The sequence below is a fragment of the Pelodiscus sinensis genome, chromosome 1, assembly GCF_049634645.1.
Source record: "Pelodiscus sinensis isolate JC-2024 chromosome 1, ASM4963464v1, whole genome shotgun sequence".
NCBI lineage: Eukaryota > Metazoa > Chordata > Testudines > Trionychidae > Pelodiscus > Pelodiscus sinensis.
The window spans coordinates 247,915,115-247,931,790 of record NC_134711.1 but is presented as its reverse complement, the minus strand read 5'-3'; the positions used below and the strand labels follow the sequence as shown (position 1 = coordinate 247,931,790).

General features: G+C 39.5%; 1 protein-coding gene across 3 annotated transcripts in view; it reads left to right on the top strand.

The window, feature by feature from the left end:
• Window positions 1-16,676, top strand: part of PCCA (propionyl-CoA carboxylase subunit alpha) — a 476,944-nt gene that overhangs the window by 322,324 nt on the left and 137,944 nt on the right. Inside the window, exon 20 of one of the 3 annotated variants that reach the window (XM_075918751.1) lies at window positions 5,595-5,627. The exons of the other annotated variants lie outside the window; for them this stretch is intronic. Coding sequence (XP_075774866.1) covers window positions 5,595-5,612 — 18 coding nt within the window. The 3' untranslated portion in view covers window positions 5,613-5,627. Of the gene's footprint in view, window positions 1-5,594; window positions 5,628-16,676 lie in introns of those variants that run through there. 3 annotated transcript variants of the gene reach the window in all.

Sequence of the window (16,676 nt, the reverse complement as noted above, 5' to 3'; positions counted from 1 at the left end):
CTAGGTTGGCAAATAACTTGCTATGTACTTTGGATAAAATACTTTATTTCTTTATATTTCAACCAACCTAACTGGAAATGAGATGAGATAGGTGAATCTCACCGATGATCAAAGGCTGCATCTGACCTAAACATCTCTGAGTGCAAATATATTAAAAAAGCAAAACACAACCCTGGTGATTGAACAGCAAAAGGTAACCATTATTCAACATCAAGATTATGATAAAATCAGATTACTGGATAATTAAAGAATGACACATCATTCTGTGTTTATAATTTTCTGTCAAAGTTCTTCTTGCCCTCTCCTATGCTCATGGATTTTTTTGGGAAACTGTGCTACATAAAACAAGATCAAATCAAAACCTTCTGAAATGTTTTTAAAATTGCATTGAGGAAAAAATCCTCTTCAAACGTTAAACAAGAAAAATCAAATAAGTGCCAAAGTCACTTTCCTGAGAATTGGGTGTAATGTACTATGGAAAATGCAAAGCTCAACTGCACTGACTTTCCAGTCAGACTTTTCACCTAGAGTGTGAAGAAGCAGATACAAGCCACGTGTTGAACTTTTCAGTGTACTCTTCCATGTTGTCCTGACATATCTCAAAGGTTGTGACAGAGATAGCTGAATCTAGTGTATGATTGGATAATTCTGTGATCACTGAAGGGAGCATCTGCCCAGCATTGTTTGGTCCCTGGGTCATCTTTTTAGTTTTCTTATTTTATTGTTATTGTAAGAGTAACAAAGAATATTGTGCAACATCAAACAACAACTTTTTCTAATCTGTTGAATTTTTTATACTTGTCTATCTGTCCAGCCTGCTCACAACAGAACTCCCATCATGTCACACTCTTATTGCAGTCTGACCTAAAAACTGAGAGGTATGGCTTCCCAAAATGTACCTGCTCAAGAGCTCAGAAGTTTACAGCGATCACTATAAAATACTACAGATGTTTAAAAACAAAATGTTCTGTTTCTTCTGCCTACAATAGGGGCTGGAAAATGAATAGATCAAGGTGTTTTACAAAGAAAAGAAGCTTGCCCATCCCCATTATTCTTCAGCCTCTCCAATACTTAACCAATTTGTGCAAAATGCTTTAGTTGAATTTTCTGGTTTCAGGTATTATCCATGTCACTTCACCTATATGCAGCTTAACTATTCCAGAATATTATACTCAAGTTGGTTTATTTAAAATCTTGTCCACTTTAATGAGATCTGTTTTCTTATACAACATGAACTCAATAATTTAACTCAGTGTTTGTTTTCTTTACTTGCTTTATCCTTTTGAATTGATTGCCAGAAGAATCTATGAATTGGCTGATCATCACATTTTGATCATTGAAAAACAAAGTCTTTGACTCCAGCTCTTAGTTTTCCTATCAGTTATATATATTTCCCCCTATCTGTCAAGAAATTATCCTATCATAATACCAACATCAATTTTTAAAACCTTCTGTAAGCCAGCATAATGCAGTGGTGCTGGAACAATTTGAGAGTGGGGTTGCTGAGTTATGCACCCCCTTCACCTGTTTATGCCCCTCCGGTGGTTGCCAACTCCACCTGACCAAACCAAACCAATGCCATTCACAGCAATGGCATTTGGTCCAGGAGAGTTGGCAAGCATAGCCCCTTGCTTCCACAGCAGGGGGCAGCTGATGAGCCCTGGACCAAGGCCAGGAGCAGAGCCCCAGGCCGATGGTGGGACCCTGGGCCGCAATGGAGCCTCCAGGCTTTGTGGCCTGGACCCTAGGTCTGGTGAGCTGTGGAGCCCGTGAGGGGACCCTGAGGACTGGTGGAGTCCACAAAATCAGTGGGTAGCAGGACCCTGGAAGGTGGCAAAGCCAGTGGATGGAACCAGTGGAGGCCCAGTGGGACCCAGGGCTGGCAATGCAGGAGGGTGGTCAACAGAGGGACTGGCACCAGGGCACAGGTGGCATAAAGTAATAAAACAAGTCTTTTTGTTAAATTTGGACTCAAATATTTCTTTCAATGTATGGTACAATCTAAGCATGAAGCATAACAAGTTGTATTACTCAATTAGTTTATTACTCAATTTGCATAAATTATTCAATACAGTTTTCTTGGTGATGGGTGAAATCCATCCCTCCCTGCATTACAGAGTGGTTAGAAAATTTAAATCGACCCTGAATCCAGATTCAGTGAGCATGGCTGCTGTTTAGTTCTTGTATCACTGCTGCGGTTTTAAGCCATGGTTTGGAATCGTGTCAGCAGACTCTCCAAGCCAGTTGCACAGGTATTTCAGAGGCTAAGGCAGGGGTGGGGAAACTTTTTGTCGGGGGCTCTTGACTCTCAGAAAAATTAATCAGGAGCCAGGGACTGTGGGGAGGTGGCGGTAGGGGAGGGGGACTGGAGTGCCAGCATGGACTCCCAATGCTGGGGAGGCTCTAAGCCTCAGGGGCCAGATCCAGGCAATTCAGGGACCGCATCCCACCCCAGACCAAGGGATCCATGTAAGGGTGGATTTGTGGCCTGTCTCTGCACCACCTTTATTGTGATCTTCAACTCCAGACTATTCAGAGCGAGTGTGAAGACCCTTTTGTTCTGAACTGCAAAAAGGTTGCCACTTGCCAAGATGGGCCTGGAGTCTCCCAGAGTCAGGATCAATCTCCTGGAGACGATTGAAAGCAATCTGAGAGATTTTAATAGGCTATTTTAAGAAAATGACATGAATGATGATAGGGAAAAAAAATCTTCCAAAATAGCTTCAGTTACAGTTTACAACCCTAAGCTGCAAATAAGGAGTGCCCTACTCAGACATTTTGCCAAGAAACCGTCTGTGTAGGTGCTGGTTAGGGTGTAAGTGATGTGAAGGGCCTTGGACTGACCCTCTGCACTGTGAGTGAATGTCATACCTAGTGAGACTCGTTCATCTCAGAAAGTTATGTGTAGTGAAATAATTGTTACTTTTATTATAAAATTTAATAGCCAAGTGGTAGAGAAATGTTAAGAGGTATAAACAAGGGAGAATTTAAATACAATGGTCCAGCATCTTCTTAGCTTTAATTTATTGAATTCACTACTGTATAATTTTCCTGTAGCAAAGTAAAGGGTTTAGTGATGAACAAAAGAGTGAGAGAGAAATAATTACATGATTGTTAGAGTCCTCTTTTCACTTCTACAACCCACCCTCTTTTCTTCCCTCTATAGTTTTAAGTATTTCTTTCTTTTATGAATATCTCCAAAACTAGAAAACAAGAAAGCAGTTTGAATTAGTATCGTTGTTATGGCAAAGATGTTGGCAGGGTGGGGAGGGTTTTATTATTATTATTATTATTATTAATTTTTGGCTACTCTCACTGTCTTCACAAAAATAAAGGGTGAACTCAGTGTTGGACATCAGCATTAAGTAATTACACTTTAGAAAGCATGCTGCTTTCTCTTTTTTTGGTGGTTGTTCAGAATTTTACAGCGCTCAGAAATATGTCAAGTGCTTTAGAGTATAGATTAGAAGATATGGCCCTGCCTAAAGAGTGTACAGTCTTTGTTGCCTATTTACAGTTCATTTCTCACTATGTAGGTTGAAATTCTTATATTACATTAACAAAGGATTTTGCTGCTATGCTGTATGTTATCACACATATTTTTAAAATCTCTTTTGGTAAGGTCATTTTATATAAAATGTCAGATTTTCTGTTTTAATCTTGCACATTCCCTGTGTATGTAAGAATTCTCTGCAGCATTTCTTTGCACTTAGCAATATTTTTTCTCCTTTTTAATATTTGAACATGTACCCCATCCCTCTAGGATTCTTCATTACTCTATTGGGTACATATCTTATTCGCTGCTTAACCTCACCTTCTCCATTTAGTTAGCAAAGAGTTTCCAGATGTTTTCATTTACAGAGTAACTTCGTATCACTGTATTTGTGACAAATGTAAGCTATAAAACAAAGTGTCATGAAGAAGGTGAAGAAGTTTAGGAGTCACTTCTAGCAAATGGAAACTTGATCTATTCCCAGTGGGGATCTGTGTAAACCAAAACACTAAATAAAATGGCTAACAACAGCTCAGTTAACTTTTTTTTGGATTACTGTTAAAATAGGCTTACATTTTTGCATTTTTCGAATCATTTCCTAAATTGAAGAAAAGGAAATTGATATAGAAATGAATATATGTGGGAACCAGATGTGTCTTGTTCAGAATAATGACAGGTTTATTAATGAATATGTTAAAGATATGGTTTTTAGGAGCAATAGCTTACATTTTCCAACAAGATATCCATGTTTTACATGTCTAGTTGGGTGGACAGTTGCACTTGCATGCACATTAATATTTTCAAGAGCAAAGCTATCACTGTTCACATAATCGAAAACACAAAAATAAGTGAGAGTTTGGACTTGTGAATTGTGGAGACATGATCATTATTAAAATATACAGTTATATAGACAGCATGCTGTTGTCATTAATTGACTTTATGCTGTATTATGCTGTATTGCCAATATACTGTAATTAAATGGCTATATGCCTGAATTTAGTTATTGTATGTATGTGTAACTAATTATGCTTAATTTTCAAATTAAAAAATGTAATTAATTAAAAACATGATCAATCCTGTATTCATTTGCTGTAAATTGAGTTACTAAGAGAGAGAATTGAATTTTCAATTGGTTTGAAAATATTTCCTTTGTTTAAAATCTTTTAAGAAAAAAATTGAAAATCGCCCAGAATCATGTCAACTGTGACAAAATTTGTAAAATATCTGTTATAAAAATGAAAAGGGTAAAATCTCTACTGTTATAAAAGGAGAGGCGTCTGTCACGCCGTCTGTCACAGAGAACATTTCAGAAGTTTTTAGGAGGAGGCAGACCCCAATCCCCTCCTACAGCCCCGGCCCCTACGCTGAGGCCCCAACCCCACCATGTGGAAGGGAAGAGCATGCAGATCCCCTCCACACACACAACAGGGAGGGGAAGAGTGCATGCACACCCCAGCATCCCCAGAGCAGCAGGGAGGAAAAAGGCCGCATGGCCCCAACTCCTCCCCCCCCCCCCCCCATTCCTGGGAGCAGCAGGAAGGGAGATGGCCATGTGGCCAGAGCCATCCCAAGCCTCCCCGCCCCTGGGAAGAGCAGGGAGACAGGAGGCCACAGGTACGTTTACCATCACAATGGGGAGGGTAATGCTAGCATAATATAAAATGTAAATTGTACATAAACAAGTTGTATGTGCCCTTTAATTCACATATTATCTAAACGCAAGTATATGTGCAATAAGTATTCAGAAAACTAATGGCTTCTCTCAAGACCATCTCATATTTATACAAATGTATAACAGATTTGCCAGACCTGTTTCTATAAAATAAATTATCCAATTGAAAAGAATGAATAAAAATAAGACTATTACTATAAAAGTAATTTATAGTTAATGTCAATGTGGAAGGTGTGCTTTAGGCATTTAGTAATACAAAGTGAATGGGGCACCAGGGCAAAATTTTAGGGATGTACCAGTCGATGTGATAGTCAAAAATCTGTAAGGATTAATAATTTTGAGGAGATAATGTTAAAAATTTAAGATAATTAGTGTGTCTTAATTTAAAAATAGGCTTTTGCCTGTCACTAATTTTCTTTTTGATTACAGAGTACTTTGTTAGTTTGAATGAAGTGACACAACACATTTGAGGGCACAAGTAGAAGGGGACAGGTATGTTTCCACACAGGATAACTGATCAGTTTACAATTGTAAGCAGAAAAACTTTCCCTACATTTTACAAACTGTCAATGTTTCACTTGAAAAGTTATGCTCCTAAGTGTGTAATCACTATAGGGGCTCATCTAAACTACATTCCTCTTCTGAAAGAGGAATATAAACGAGCCCAATCAAAAATGGAAATGAAGCACAAATTTACAAATCTTGTGCTTCATTTGCATAATTGCGTGAAAGCGCGTTGTCGAAAAAGGGTTTTTTGAAAAAGAAACCGCAGTCTAGATGGGGTTCTTTTTGGGGAAAAAACCCTCTTTTTGGAAAGAACCCTTACACCTCATTTTTTCAGGAGAACGGGTTCTTTAGAAAAAGGGGTTGTTGATTTTTCGAAATAACTCTATATTAGACTTCTTTAAACCCATTTTTAAAAAAACGCTCCCATGCAGTTATGAAAATGAAGCACAAGCTTTGTAAATCTGTGCTTCATTTTCATTTTTGATCAGGCTCATTTACATTCCTCTTTTGGAAGAGGAATATAGTTTAGACATAGCCTAGGTGTGCAACTATCCAAGCCTCTCTCTTCTAATTACCAGTTTCTGCAGATGCTTACATTGTTCTCTGGAAAATATTTCTACTTATTAATATGTGTAATTATACCTTAGGGTATGTCTACACTACCCTCCTAGTTCGAACTAGGAGGGTAATGTAAGCATACCGCACTTGCAAATGAAGCCCGGGATTTGAATTTCCCGGGCTTCATTTGCATAAGCGGGGAGCCGCCATTTTTAAAACCCCGCTGGTTCGAACCCCGTGCAGCGCGGCTACACGGGGCACGAACTAGGTAGTTCGAACTAGGAAGCCTAGTTCGAACTACCTAATTCGTGCCCCGTGTAGCCGCGCTGCACGGGGTTCGAACCAGCGGGGTTTTAAAAATGGCGGCTCCCCGCTTATGCAAATGAAGCCCGGGAAATTCAAATCCCGGGCTTCATTTGCAAGTGCGGTATGCCTACATTACCCCGCTAGTTTGAACTAACGGGTAGTGTAGACATACCCTTACTGTGCACTTAAAATACTTCATATCTAGTACTGTCCTACCACAGTCTCTATTTCGGGAGCCAATGCTGGCAGATATAATTCTTAATTTAATGAGGGTAGTCCAGCAATAGCTTTCACATACAATTAACTTAATAAAAATAAAAGGTATAAGGAAAACGTGTATCAGTATATAATTTCTATTGGTATAAAAGTTGACCATTCTTGTCGTCTTCTGCCTATACAAAGTTTGTAGGAGTTTTTTTTTCTTTAAAGTACCTAACTTCTTTTTGTGCATATACAAGGTTGCAGAATTTGTGGATATATGTATGTATTTATTGTGTTTTGCAAAAGTTCCATCATATATATATAAATATAAAAAATAAAATCTGTTAGGTTACAAAATGGCCCACTAAACTTAATCTTAATAAAAAAAAAATCTCATATCCTTCCGAAGTTCTCTCATCTACCTTCTTGAATTGTATACATTTCAGTCCTATCCTGAATTCTCCTTTTTCTAATGGGTACAAAGCTAACTTTCCTTTTCACCACATAATAAAATATGTTATCTACTGACACATATTATAGTTTTATGTACCTTGTGCATTGCTTCAGTAGCATTGTTAATATATTGTGTCCAGAATTATGCACAGTGGCTCATCTTGGAAGCACAATGTTCTTGAAAGCCCTTCGTATAAGAGCTATAAGGATCTTTTGTTATACGTCAGTCTTTTACAGCTGTTTGCTTAATCTCACCTGCAGCCATTTGGAGATGGCTTAAAGGAAGAAGGGAATTAAAGAGATTGAAACGGAGTTCCATTGAAGACAGTGTAAGCAGAGGTTATTCTCTGCTCTCCCACCATTTTGTGTATGGGACAGAGTTTGAAGAAGGTGTGTTATTTTGACAGAAAGGGAACTGTTGTCATTTTTCTCTGATTTATGTAGATTTTCTCCTTTAATATGCTGAACATCCATCTTCTAATATGTTACTGCTTTCTTTATCTTCCTTCCTCCGTTCGTGGCATAAGTTAGGCAAAATTTAATGCTGAGCCTAGTATCATTTTCCATTGCTCTCAGAACTGGTTGCTCAAGTGCAACTCAGAATTTTACTGTTAACACCACAACTATAGACTTCTTCATTCTTTTAGTATATCAAGTATTTAAAGGACGCTAATAAAACTATGTGTTCCATCGTCAAGTCGTTTTGTCATCATCAGATAGTTAGAATTCATTAAACATGACTTCCACTTTGGCAGTTACTTCTGATTGGTCCAGAACAATGTACGCGTGTCCAGTTTTGGGAAAAAAAATCTGTACTTATTCTACTTTGTCTTTAACAATGCCACTAGAGTATTACTCGATAAAGAAATAAAACATGTTAAATATTAAACTTGGATGTTTTTCTTTTCTGTAGCAAAGACTCCTTTTTTGTAATGAGTAAAATAATCTGAAATTATATTCTTTTCCCAGTATTTTAAGGAAGAATATTTTATACAAAGAACTAATGCCTTATCTAATAGTTATTAGGGTTGTAAAATCCTGTTGAATTAGTTAACCAGTTTAACTTCACCAGTTAAACTGAATTGATTAAATGGAAACAGGTAGGATACTCGCATGGGCTTAGAGTTGGCAGCCAGTTGCAAGGGCCCTGCGGGACAGAGCAGCCCTCTGTTTGTGGTGGACTGCGGGCAGGAGGCTGCTCCCCGGATACGGGTTACTTTTTAACATCCCTAATAGTTATGCAACTTATAAATGGATGAGAATAAATACCTGCTAATGTTGATAATAAAGAAAAATGTGTAATACATCTAATTTTTGGTATCAGATTTTGTTCTCCATTTTAGAATAGTTTTGCAACAATGCTGCTGTAGTTCTGCAATTAGCCTTGTTTTTCAAGGAGTTGTAACTGCTGTAAAACTTGCCTGGAACTGCAGTCTGGAACTGAAGTCTTATCCTTTGAGTAAGGTTTAAAACAAAGATAAGAAAAAAAGGTCTGAAAAATGTTAGAATGGCATATGCTTTAGCAGTTTAGAGAACACTTCAGTTTGGAGCACTTATTTTTCTTTCAGACTTACAATCAACTTTTTAAAATACATTTTGAAGAATAGCTTCTTATAATGTTGAATAAGCTTACCAATGGTCAGTTTTTAAGTATTTAGCCAATGAAAGCTGATTACTGATTATCTACTTAGTTATCAACTTGGTGGCTTCATAGGATGATTTTCTGTGATATAAGAGGTAGCATTAAGTCTATTCTACATGCTTTACAACCCACTAATGCTTGGTGTTTAAATTATTGAAAATATAATCTAAATAAAATGCATACGAAACCAGAACATACCATTTGCTGTCTTCAGAAATCCTGTTGCTTGGTAGAACAATGTTTATTGTGTTTCTGCTCTCTTCCTTTCTCTTTATGGTCTTTTGAGATTAGATTGTAAACTCCTTGCGGGCAAAGGCATTGTCTTTTTATTTATTTATGTGCCAAGTGTAACTATGATACACTATTAAAAATGATACATGATTAGTTCAGGATTCCTAAGATAAATCCATAAGTAAAATATCTCTTGGATTCTTTTTTCTTCACTGAGTCATATCCAAAGCTATTTTTTAAGAAGAGCCCATAATTTTGGAGAATGAATAGATGAAAAATGTTGTGAGCTCCTCCTGCTGGTTCAGCAGCAGCAATAGTAGTTCTAGGCGAAAGCATGTTAACATATTATTAAGAGCCTGGCTTAAATCCACAAAAGAAGCAGTTTAACTCTGCAACTCCTGGCTGAAGTTAAAACTTCAATTCTGTTGTCTCATATGAACATATTTGAATATGCAGCATCACACTTTGAGTCTGGGATCTCCCGATGCCTAGGCACATAACAACTGGGAATGGGGTAGGGAAATGTAAGGTAATTTCAGCCTGGAGTTGCTATCTTAGCTCTAAATTTCCTTGCTTTTTTCAATGCAAGGCAGACTATTAACATTACTTTAATGTAGTTTTCATGGTTGATAAAAAAAAATAATGCTGTTGTAATGGCTAGATGTGCGTCAGCTGTGACTAAATGTTTTGATGTAGTCTTCTCAAAAGACAGACTAGAGCTTTCCTTTGAAATATGTGAAGCAGTTTTAGACACAGCTTCTCAGATGGATCTAATTAGTCTTTCATAGAACTGGATGTCCGTTTGTTGCAGCTGAATTCTCATTTCATTCACCCATAACTAGAAACACCTCTCTTCAAACGTGTTTCTTCAAAGAATGAGGGGTTTAGGATTCCATGTTTTACTGCTTTTTGATGTTGGTTTCCCTTTAACTGAGAAGACCTTATGTTTATACAACTGTTATTATTAAGAAAACATAGCTTTGTTCATGAGAGTTCATTTTGTATCAGTGTTGGCTATTGATGGAATTCAGAATCTGTTCAATAGATCTTGATGTACAAGAATTGTAGGGAAGCTATATGTTTGGCTATTAAGTTCACTAAAGAAAGCTGAATGCAAACAGAGTGTTTAAAACAGGAAGCACTTTTTTTCTAATAAGATGGAAATAAAGATTAAGGACTATCAGTTATAGGATTCAAAAGTAAAGAGTAATCATATTTATTATTCAAGCAAAATTGCTGCTAAAAAGAGCACTTTCTCTACAGTTTTATATGTCTTTACTGCAGCGTTCACTACCTGAGAATGAGAAATATTGCAAATACGCTGGGTGGTAAATGTTTGGTGAATTAATCTGTTCAGTGAATGATATTTAGATACATCAGTGGTTGGAAATACTTAAGAGAAAGGGGTCAGATTCTCTTCCTACTCACATCCCCATTTGGCTGCTTTTACTAGTGACAATCAGCTGTTTGGATATTCCCCTGGAGTAGTGTTTCTCAGTGACTGCTGCATCACATCTGTGGCACTATGGTATGAGAGTATATTTCAAACAGGCATACCAGGAAACGAGAGTACATGCTGTGCAGCATTGACATTCTAGTATGATGATGTTTTATTTGCAATAAATAAATATTGACTCATTGAAGGGTAGAATGTGGCAGTAGACAGGGCAGTGATGTTGGGAGAACAATTCTAAGGTTTGTAATGATTATTTTGTTTTTAAACTTTAGTCATAGTTGGGAGAGTAGCAATGGGAAGTGACTAAGTAAACGTAGCTAAAGGAAGTGATTTTTTGGGAGGATTGAAGGAGGAAAGTGAATTTGCTAGGCATACAGAGGGAAGTATTTTTCTAAAATAGTAAAACTGAACTGGATCACTGCATGTGATTGATATAGAATATAAAATGGATTCTGGCATGATATTTTTATGTCAGGACTCTGGTGAAAGTATGTTAACCTCAAGGGCAAATCACAAATGGTTTATGGAGTCACCAGAAAGATTAAATGGAATTATACCTCCTCTATTCAAAATGCTTGTGTTTTATGAAATGTTCGACATGTTAAACGACTATTAAGGATGCAAAATGAAGCATTCAGAATATGGGAAATGCCAGATTTCACTTGTGCTTGCCCAACCTGAATTCATCCCTCTTGTGTGTTTGCATTGCATTGGTCTTGATTACATATTTTTCCACAGGACCCCTGCCTCATTCAGCACAGGTGAATTAGTGCTGTGCAGTGAAGGAGAATATTGTCTGCTGGCTCACTACTTTATTTGTTCCAGAAGTTGGCAGGTGTGTAGTGAGTGAGGCAGGAGATTACAGGAAGAAAAAAGAGGGTCTCATGGTTACAGCAATTGAATGCTGCCCTGGAAAATTGGATTATATCCCTGTTTCTGCTACAGATTTTCCAAGAGAGGCAACTAAATTAAAACAGTTTGTTTTACAGGAGGTCATTAATTATTTGTTCTTCACTTTTCTGGTGCCTGCCTTGAGACCCTGGGGTCTGATTTGCAGAAGCTCTAAGTACTCATAGCTGCCACTGAAGTCAATGGGAACAGTTCTTTGAAAATTTATAGCGTTATGAAAAATCAGGTGCTGGATGTTAGGGATGTCATTTTGTAGACTACGTGGTTAATCAATAAGTCTATGCTTATCTGTTAATCTTGTCAACTACACACATCCCCCCCCCCCCCGCTTGATGCTTCTGTATCAGGGGTAGGGTAGAGGGCAGGAGCTGGTACCTGTGCCAGCTACTCATGAGCACCAGATCTGCCTGCTCCCCACCCCTACGCTGCTGCCTCTGATAGAGAGGCAGCAGTGTAGGAGGCGAGGGGGGCAGGCTGGAGCTGATACACATGGGAAATTGGTTTTCAAACGCATGCTAGCTCCATGGACCTGTCAACCTCCCCTCCCCCTTGCTGCTTCCTATAGGGGCAGCAGAATGGGGAGGCAGGAGCCGGCTGGCTCAATAGCCAGTTCTCCCCAGCACCAGCTCCATGATGCCATCTGTTGTCCTCCCCCCATCCCGCCCTGTGCTCCTGCCTCTTTCAGAGGCTTTCAGAGGCAGTAGCATGGGGAGGGGTCAGGGGCAGCTGCCGCAAAGCAGCCTTTGTGGCGGGCCCCAGTTCCCCACGGACAGAGGCTGCTCTGCATCCCATAAAGCAGCCTCTGTCCGTGGCAAGCCTGGAACAGCCACAGATGGAGGCTGCTTTGCGACAGAAGCCTCTGTCCATGGGCGGAGGAGGGGGGGTTCGAGCTCCCCATGGAGCAGTCTTTGTCATGGGGAGCTCGGACTCCCTGCGGACAGGGGCTGCTGCCGCCCCATACTGCTGCCTCTATCACAAGCATCAGCACAGGGAATCAGGCACCTGGTCTGCGGGGAGCAGGTTTTTAAACCTGTCACCATATGCTGCTGCCTCTGTTACAAGTTTTCATGCGGTTACACGACTATTCAATTACACGATATCCAACATCCCTACTGGAAGTCTCAAGTTCAGCACCCAAAATTATTGAATACTTTTCACCTTAATCTCCTTTGTGGCTCAGTTCCCCTTAACTAAAGCGTGGCTGTTAACATCCCTTCATTCCACAGGAGTGTTGGAAACTACATTAGTATTTATTAGCACTCAGATACTATAGCCAGGAATATGGGGGAGTGGGGGGCACTGCTTATGTGACTGCGCCCATGTGCCTCCTCCTCATGCCACTGCTAGTCAGGGGGAGGGCTCCACCCCTTTTTACCCCCACTCTACCCCACACACTCCACTCGTACCCCATGCCCCTGAGGGACTAGGGAGGGAGGGAGAGGCGAGAGCAGGAGAGGCTGGCGCTGACAGTAGGAGTCTCCCCCCACCCTACACTCACTGACAGTGGGGTAAAGAGGAGTGAGCTGGCCCCAACCCGCTCTGCTTTGCTGGCTCCCAGCTGCGCCACTTCGCTTCCTGTTGCCAGTGAGCGCAGGGGCACTCCTTCCCTTTCCTCCACGCTTCCTTCCCCAAGTGACACAGCTGGGAGTTGGTGGAGCAAACTGGGGTGCTCCCCCCTCACCCCTATTGAGTGCAGCAGGTCCTCACCCACTGAAGCCTGCACCAGGGCCCCCACTAGTCCCTGGGGCAGTGGATGAGTTGGACTCTGCCCACTGACTGGTGGCCTCTTGCCCCTGCCCCTTATGGCATTTGGGGGACAATTTGGCCCTTTGTGCCATCACACATCTCTCCTGACTATCATAGAATCATAGAATCATAGAATAATAGGACTGGAAGGGACCTCGAGAGGTCATCGAGTCCAGCCCCCCGCCCTCAAGGCAGGATCAAGCTCCGTCTACACCATCCCTGACAGATGTCTATCTAACCTGTTCTTAAATATCTCCAGAGAGGGAGATTCCACCACCTCCCTTGGCAATTTATTCCAATATTTGACCACCCTGACAGTTAGGAATTTTTTCCTAATGTCCAATCTAAACCTCCCCTGCTGCACTTTAAGCCCATTACTCCTTGTCCTGTCCTCAGAAACCAAGAGGAACAAATTTTCGCCTTCCTCCTTGTGACACCCTTTTAGATATTTGAAAACCGCTATCATGTCCCCCCTTAATCTTCTTTTTTCCAAACTAAACAAGCCCAGTTCATGAAGCCTGGCTTCATAGGTCATGTTCTCTAAACCTTTAATCATTCTTGTCGCTCTTCTCTGCACCCTTTCCAATTTCTCCACATCTTTCTTGAAATGTGGCGCCCAGAACTGGACACAGTACTCCAGCTGAGGCCTAACTAGTGCAGAATAGAGCGGCAGAATGACTTCACGAGTTTTGCTTACAACACACTTGTTGATACAACCTAGAATCATATTTGCTTTTTTTGCAACAGCATCACACTGTTGACTCATATTCAACTTGTGGTCCACTATGACCCCTAGATCCCTTTCCGCCATGCTCCTTCCTAGACAGTCGCTTCCCATCTTGTATGTATGGAACTGATTGTTCCTTCCTAAGTGGAGCACTTTGCATTTCTCTTTATTAAACCTCATCCTGTTTACCTCTGACCATTTCTCTAACTTGCTAAGGTCATTTTGAATTATGTCCCTATCCTCCAAAGAAGTCGCAACCCCACCCAGTTTGGTATCATCTGCAAACTTAATAAGAGTACTCTCTATCCCAATATCTACATCATTGATGAAGATATTGAATAGTACGGGTCCCAAAACAGACCCTTGAGGAACTCCACTTGTTATCCCTTTCCAGCAGGATTTAGAACCGTTAACAATATAGTGATGAGTGCCATAAAAAAGCCCATGAGGAAATCAATAATTCTGTCTTCAGAGTAGGATTTGAATAATGATCAATAATTAAGGTGTATGGACACATCGAACACTGAGGAGACAACAAACTATTACATAACTCTTCATAGATAAGAACCTCTGTGCACTGAATGGGCAGGGGTCTTGTGGAGAAAATATGTGGTCATGTAATTAAAGTCTGTATCATAATGCATGCATAGAAAGGAGACAAATTAAGATCACAGAAACACTTAATATCCTCTCTGATCTGTTCTAGAGGGACTATCTCTAGGGATCCAGGTCACACTCTGTTCATTCATTCCTAAGCTTTGTTATTGAGACTATTTTCAGGAGTGCAAATTTTAATGTTAGGCAAACTGATATGATCATCTCTTCAGAAGAAAGTAGCCTTAGACTGTAATCAAGTCATTTCTCATAGGACAATAAAGACCCAGCATATTATAATGACCTTTGGTCACTACCATTCTAGGTAATACATGAATTAATATAATGTAATGTCCTAGAGGTTGAAGATTAACAGTTACCTGTCCATATGTTATCCAGTTCTCCATAAAGCAGAAAGTGCTATTCAACACTTGTGATAGTTGTGGAATGAGACTGTTGTGCAGTGTCTGTGCTAATACAAAATTGCTGAATGCGAAAAAATATATTTTGTGAAGCTTTTTTTTTTTTTAACTTATGGGTTCAAAAACTTAGCTGTTGTAACTCAGCATGGTTCTGTTGAAGTTGATGGAGCTATCTGAGGATGTCCCCCAGGAAGTTTGGCATATATTACGTTTGCTGACGTAAGTGGAAAGAACTACTAGAAAAACAAATTACAATTACAAAAATGACAGTAAGATGAGCGTTCTTTGTATACAGCTCTAGCATTTTTTGAATTGTCGGATCTGTTCTATGTTATACTGTATTTGCCTTTGTGTCTGTTTTTGTTTTTTGTTTTTACTTGGAGTGTATTTTACAGAGTACGTACTACTTTGCTTTTTCAGCAGTTTCTTATCTTTTTACAGAGGTAAATTCTAAAGAAATCAGTTGCAGCGATTCATGGATGAATTAAAGTTTTATATGTTAAGTTACGTTTGGTCTAGCTTACTCTGTCACCTATACACTGTGGCTACATCTATACTGTAGGCTTTTTGTGCAAGAACTGTTTTGCGGAAGAGTTCTTGTGCACATATCTTCCACAAGAGCACATCCACACTGCCATGTGCTTTTGCACAAGAGCACCCAAGGCACTGTGGACGCTCTTTTCCGCAAGAAAACTAATGGCCATTTTAATGATAGGGGCTTCTTGCGCAAGAAATTCATGTTGCCTGTTTACACTGTCCTCTTGTGGAAGAGCTCTTGCGCAAGAGGACTTACTCCACGTGAGGAAAGGAATAACTCTTCTGGAAGAAGCCCTGTTTTCCAACGCTGTACTGTAAATTTACTTGCTCAAGAATACGTGTGCATTGTAGACAGCCAGCAAGTTTTTGCACAAGAACAGCTGTTCTTGTTCAAGAAGCATGCAATGTAGACACAGCCTGTGTGTCTTCTATTTATCAGCATAATGCAGTATTAAAAATCAGAATTTTTAAGACCGATTGTTTCTTTTTATATAAACATATGGGCAACATGGCTCCTGATGTTTCATTGTGTCTTCAAACTCTAATAAAGTATGTAATAATTCTTTTCTCACTTATGATAATAAAATCTTAAATAGAAAATGCTAAGCTAAAAATAACTTTAAGTATCTCCATAAATTAGTATATTAAATAATGACATTTTTGTGGGTTTGCTTAAATTAGCTAAATGAAATACAACAGTTTAGACCGGAAGAGGAGCTGAACTGGATCATCCCATTCAAAATCACAGTCCTGGGTGTTTACGATGGATACAACCTTTGAGGAAACCTGAATCCATTTTCTAAAATGGAGCTGAAGTGCAACAGTAAAACTAAACTACTAAAACTCTGGCAAAGTTCAGATTTAGAGCCAAACTGCAACTTAGACCTGTCTCTGATTAAGACTTAGACTAAACTAGCACTTATGTCAGTAAAACTTTTGTCTCTTAGACATATTTAAAAACTACACTCATGAACAACATAAGTTTTTCTAGCAAGAGCGCTCATATGAACAGCACTCTGTGTTCAGTAGACCTATCCCACCAACAGAGCTCCCACCACTTGTTGAGCTGGTTTTATTAGGTCGATGGGAGAGTTATTTACTATCAGCATAACATGGCTACACAAGAGCTACTAAAGCAATTCGTAAAGCTATGCCACTATAAACTTGTATTTGTAGATATGGATCTTTTCTCCCATTCAGTAATGGCCTTGAGACTAAAAGA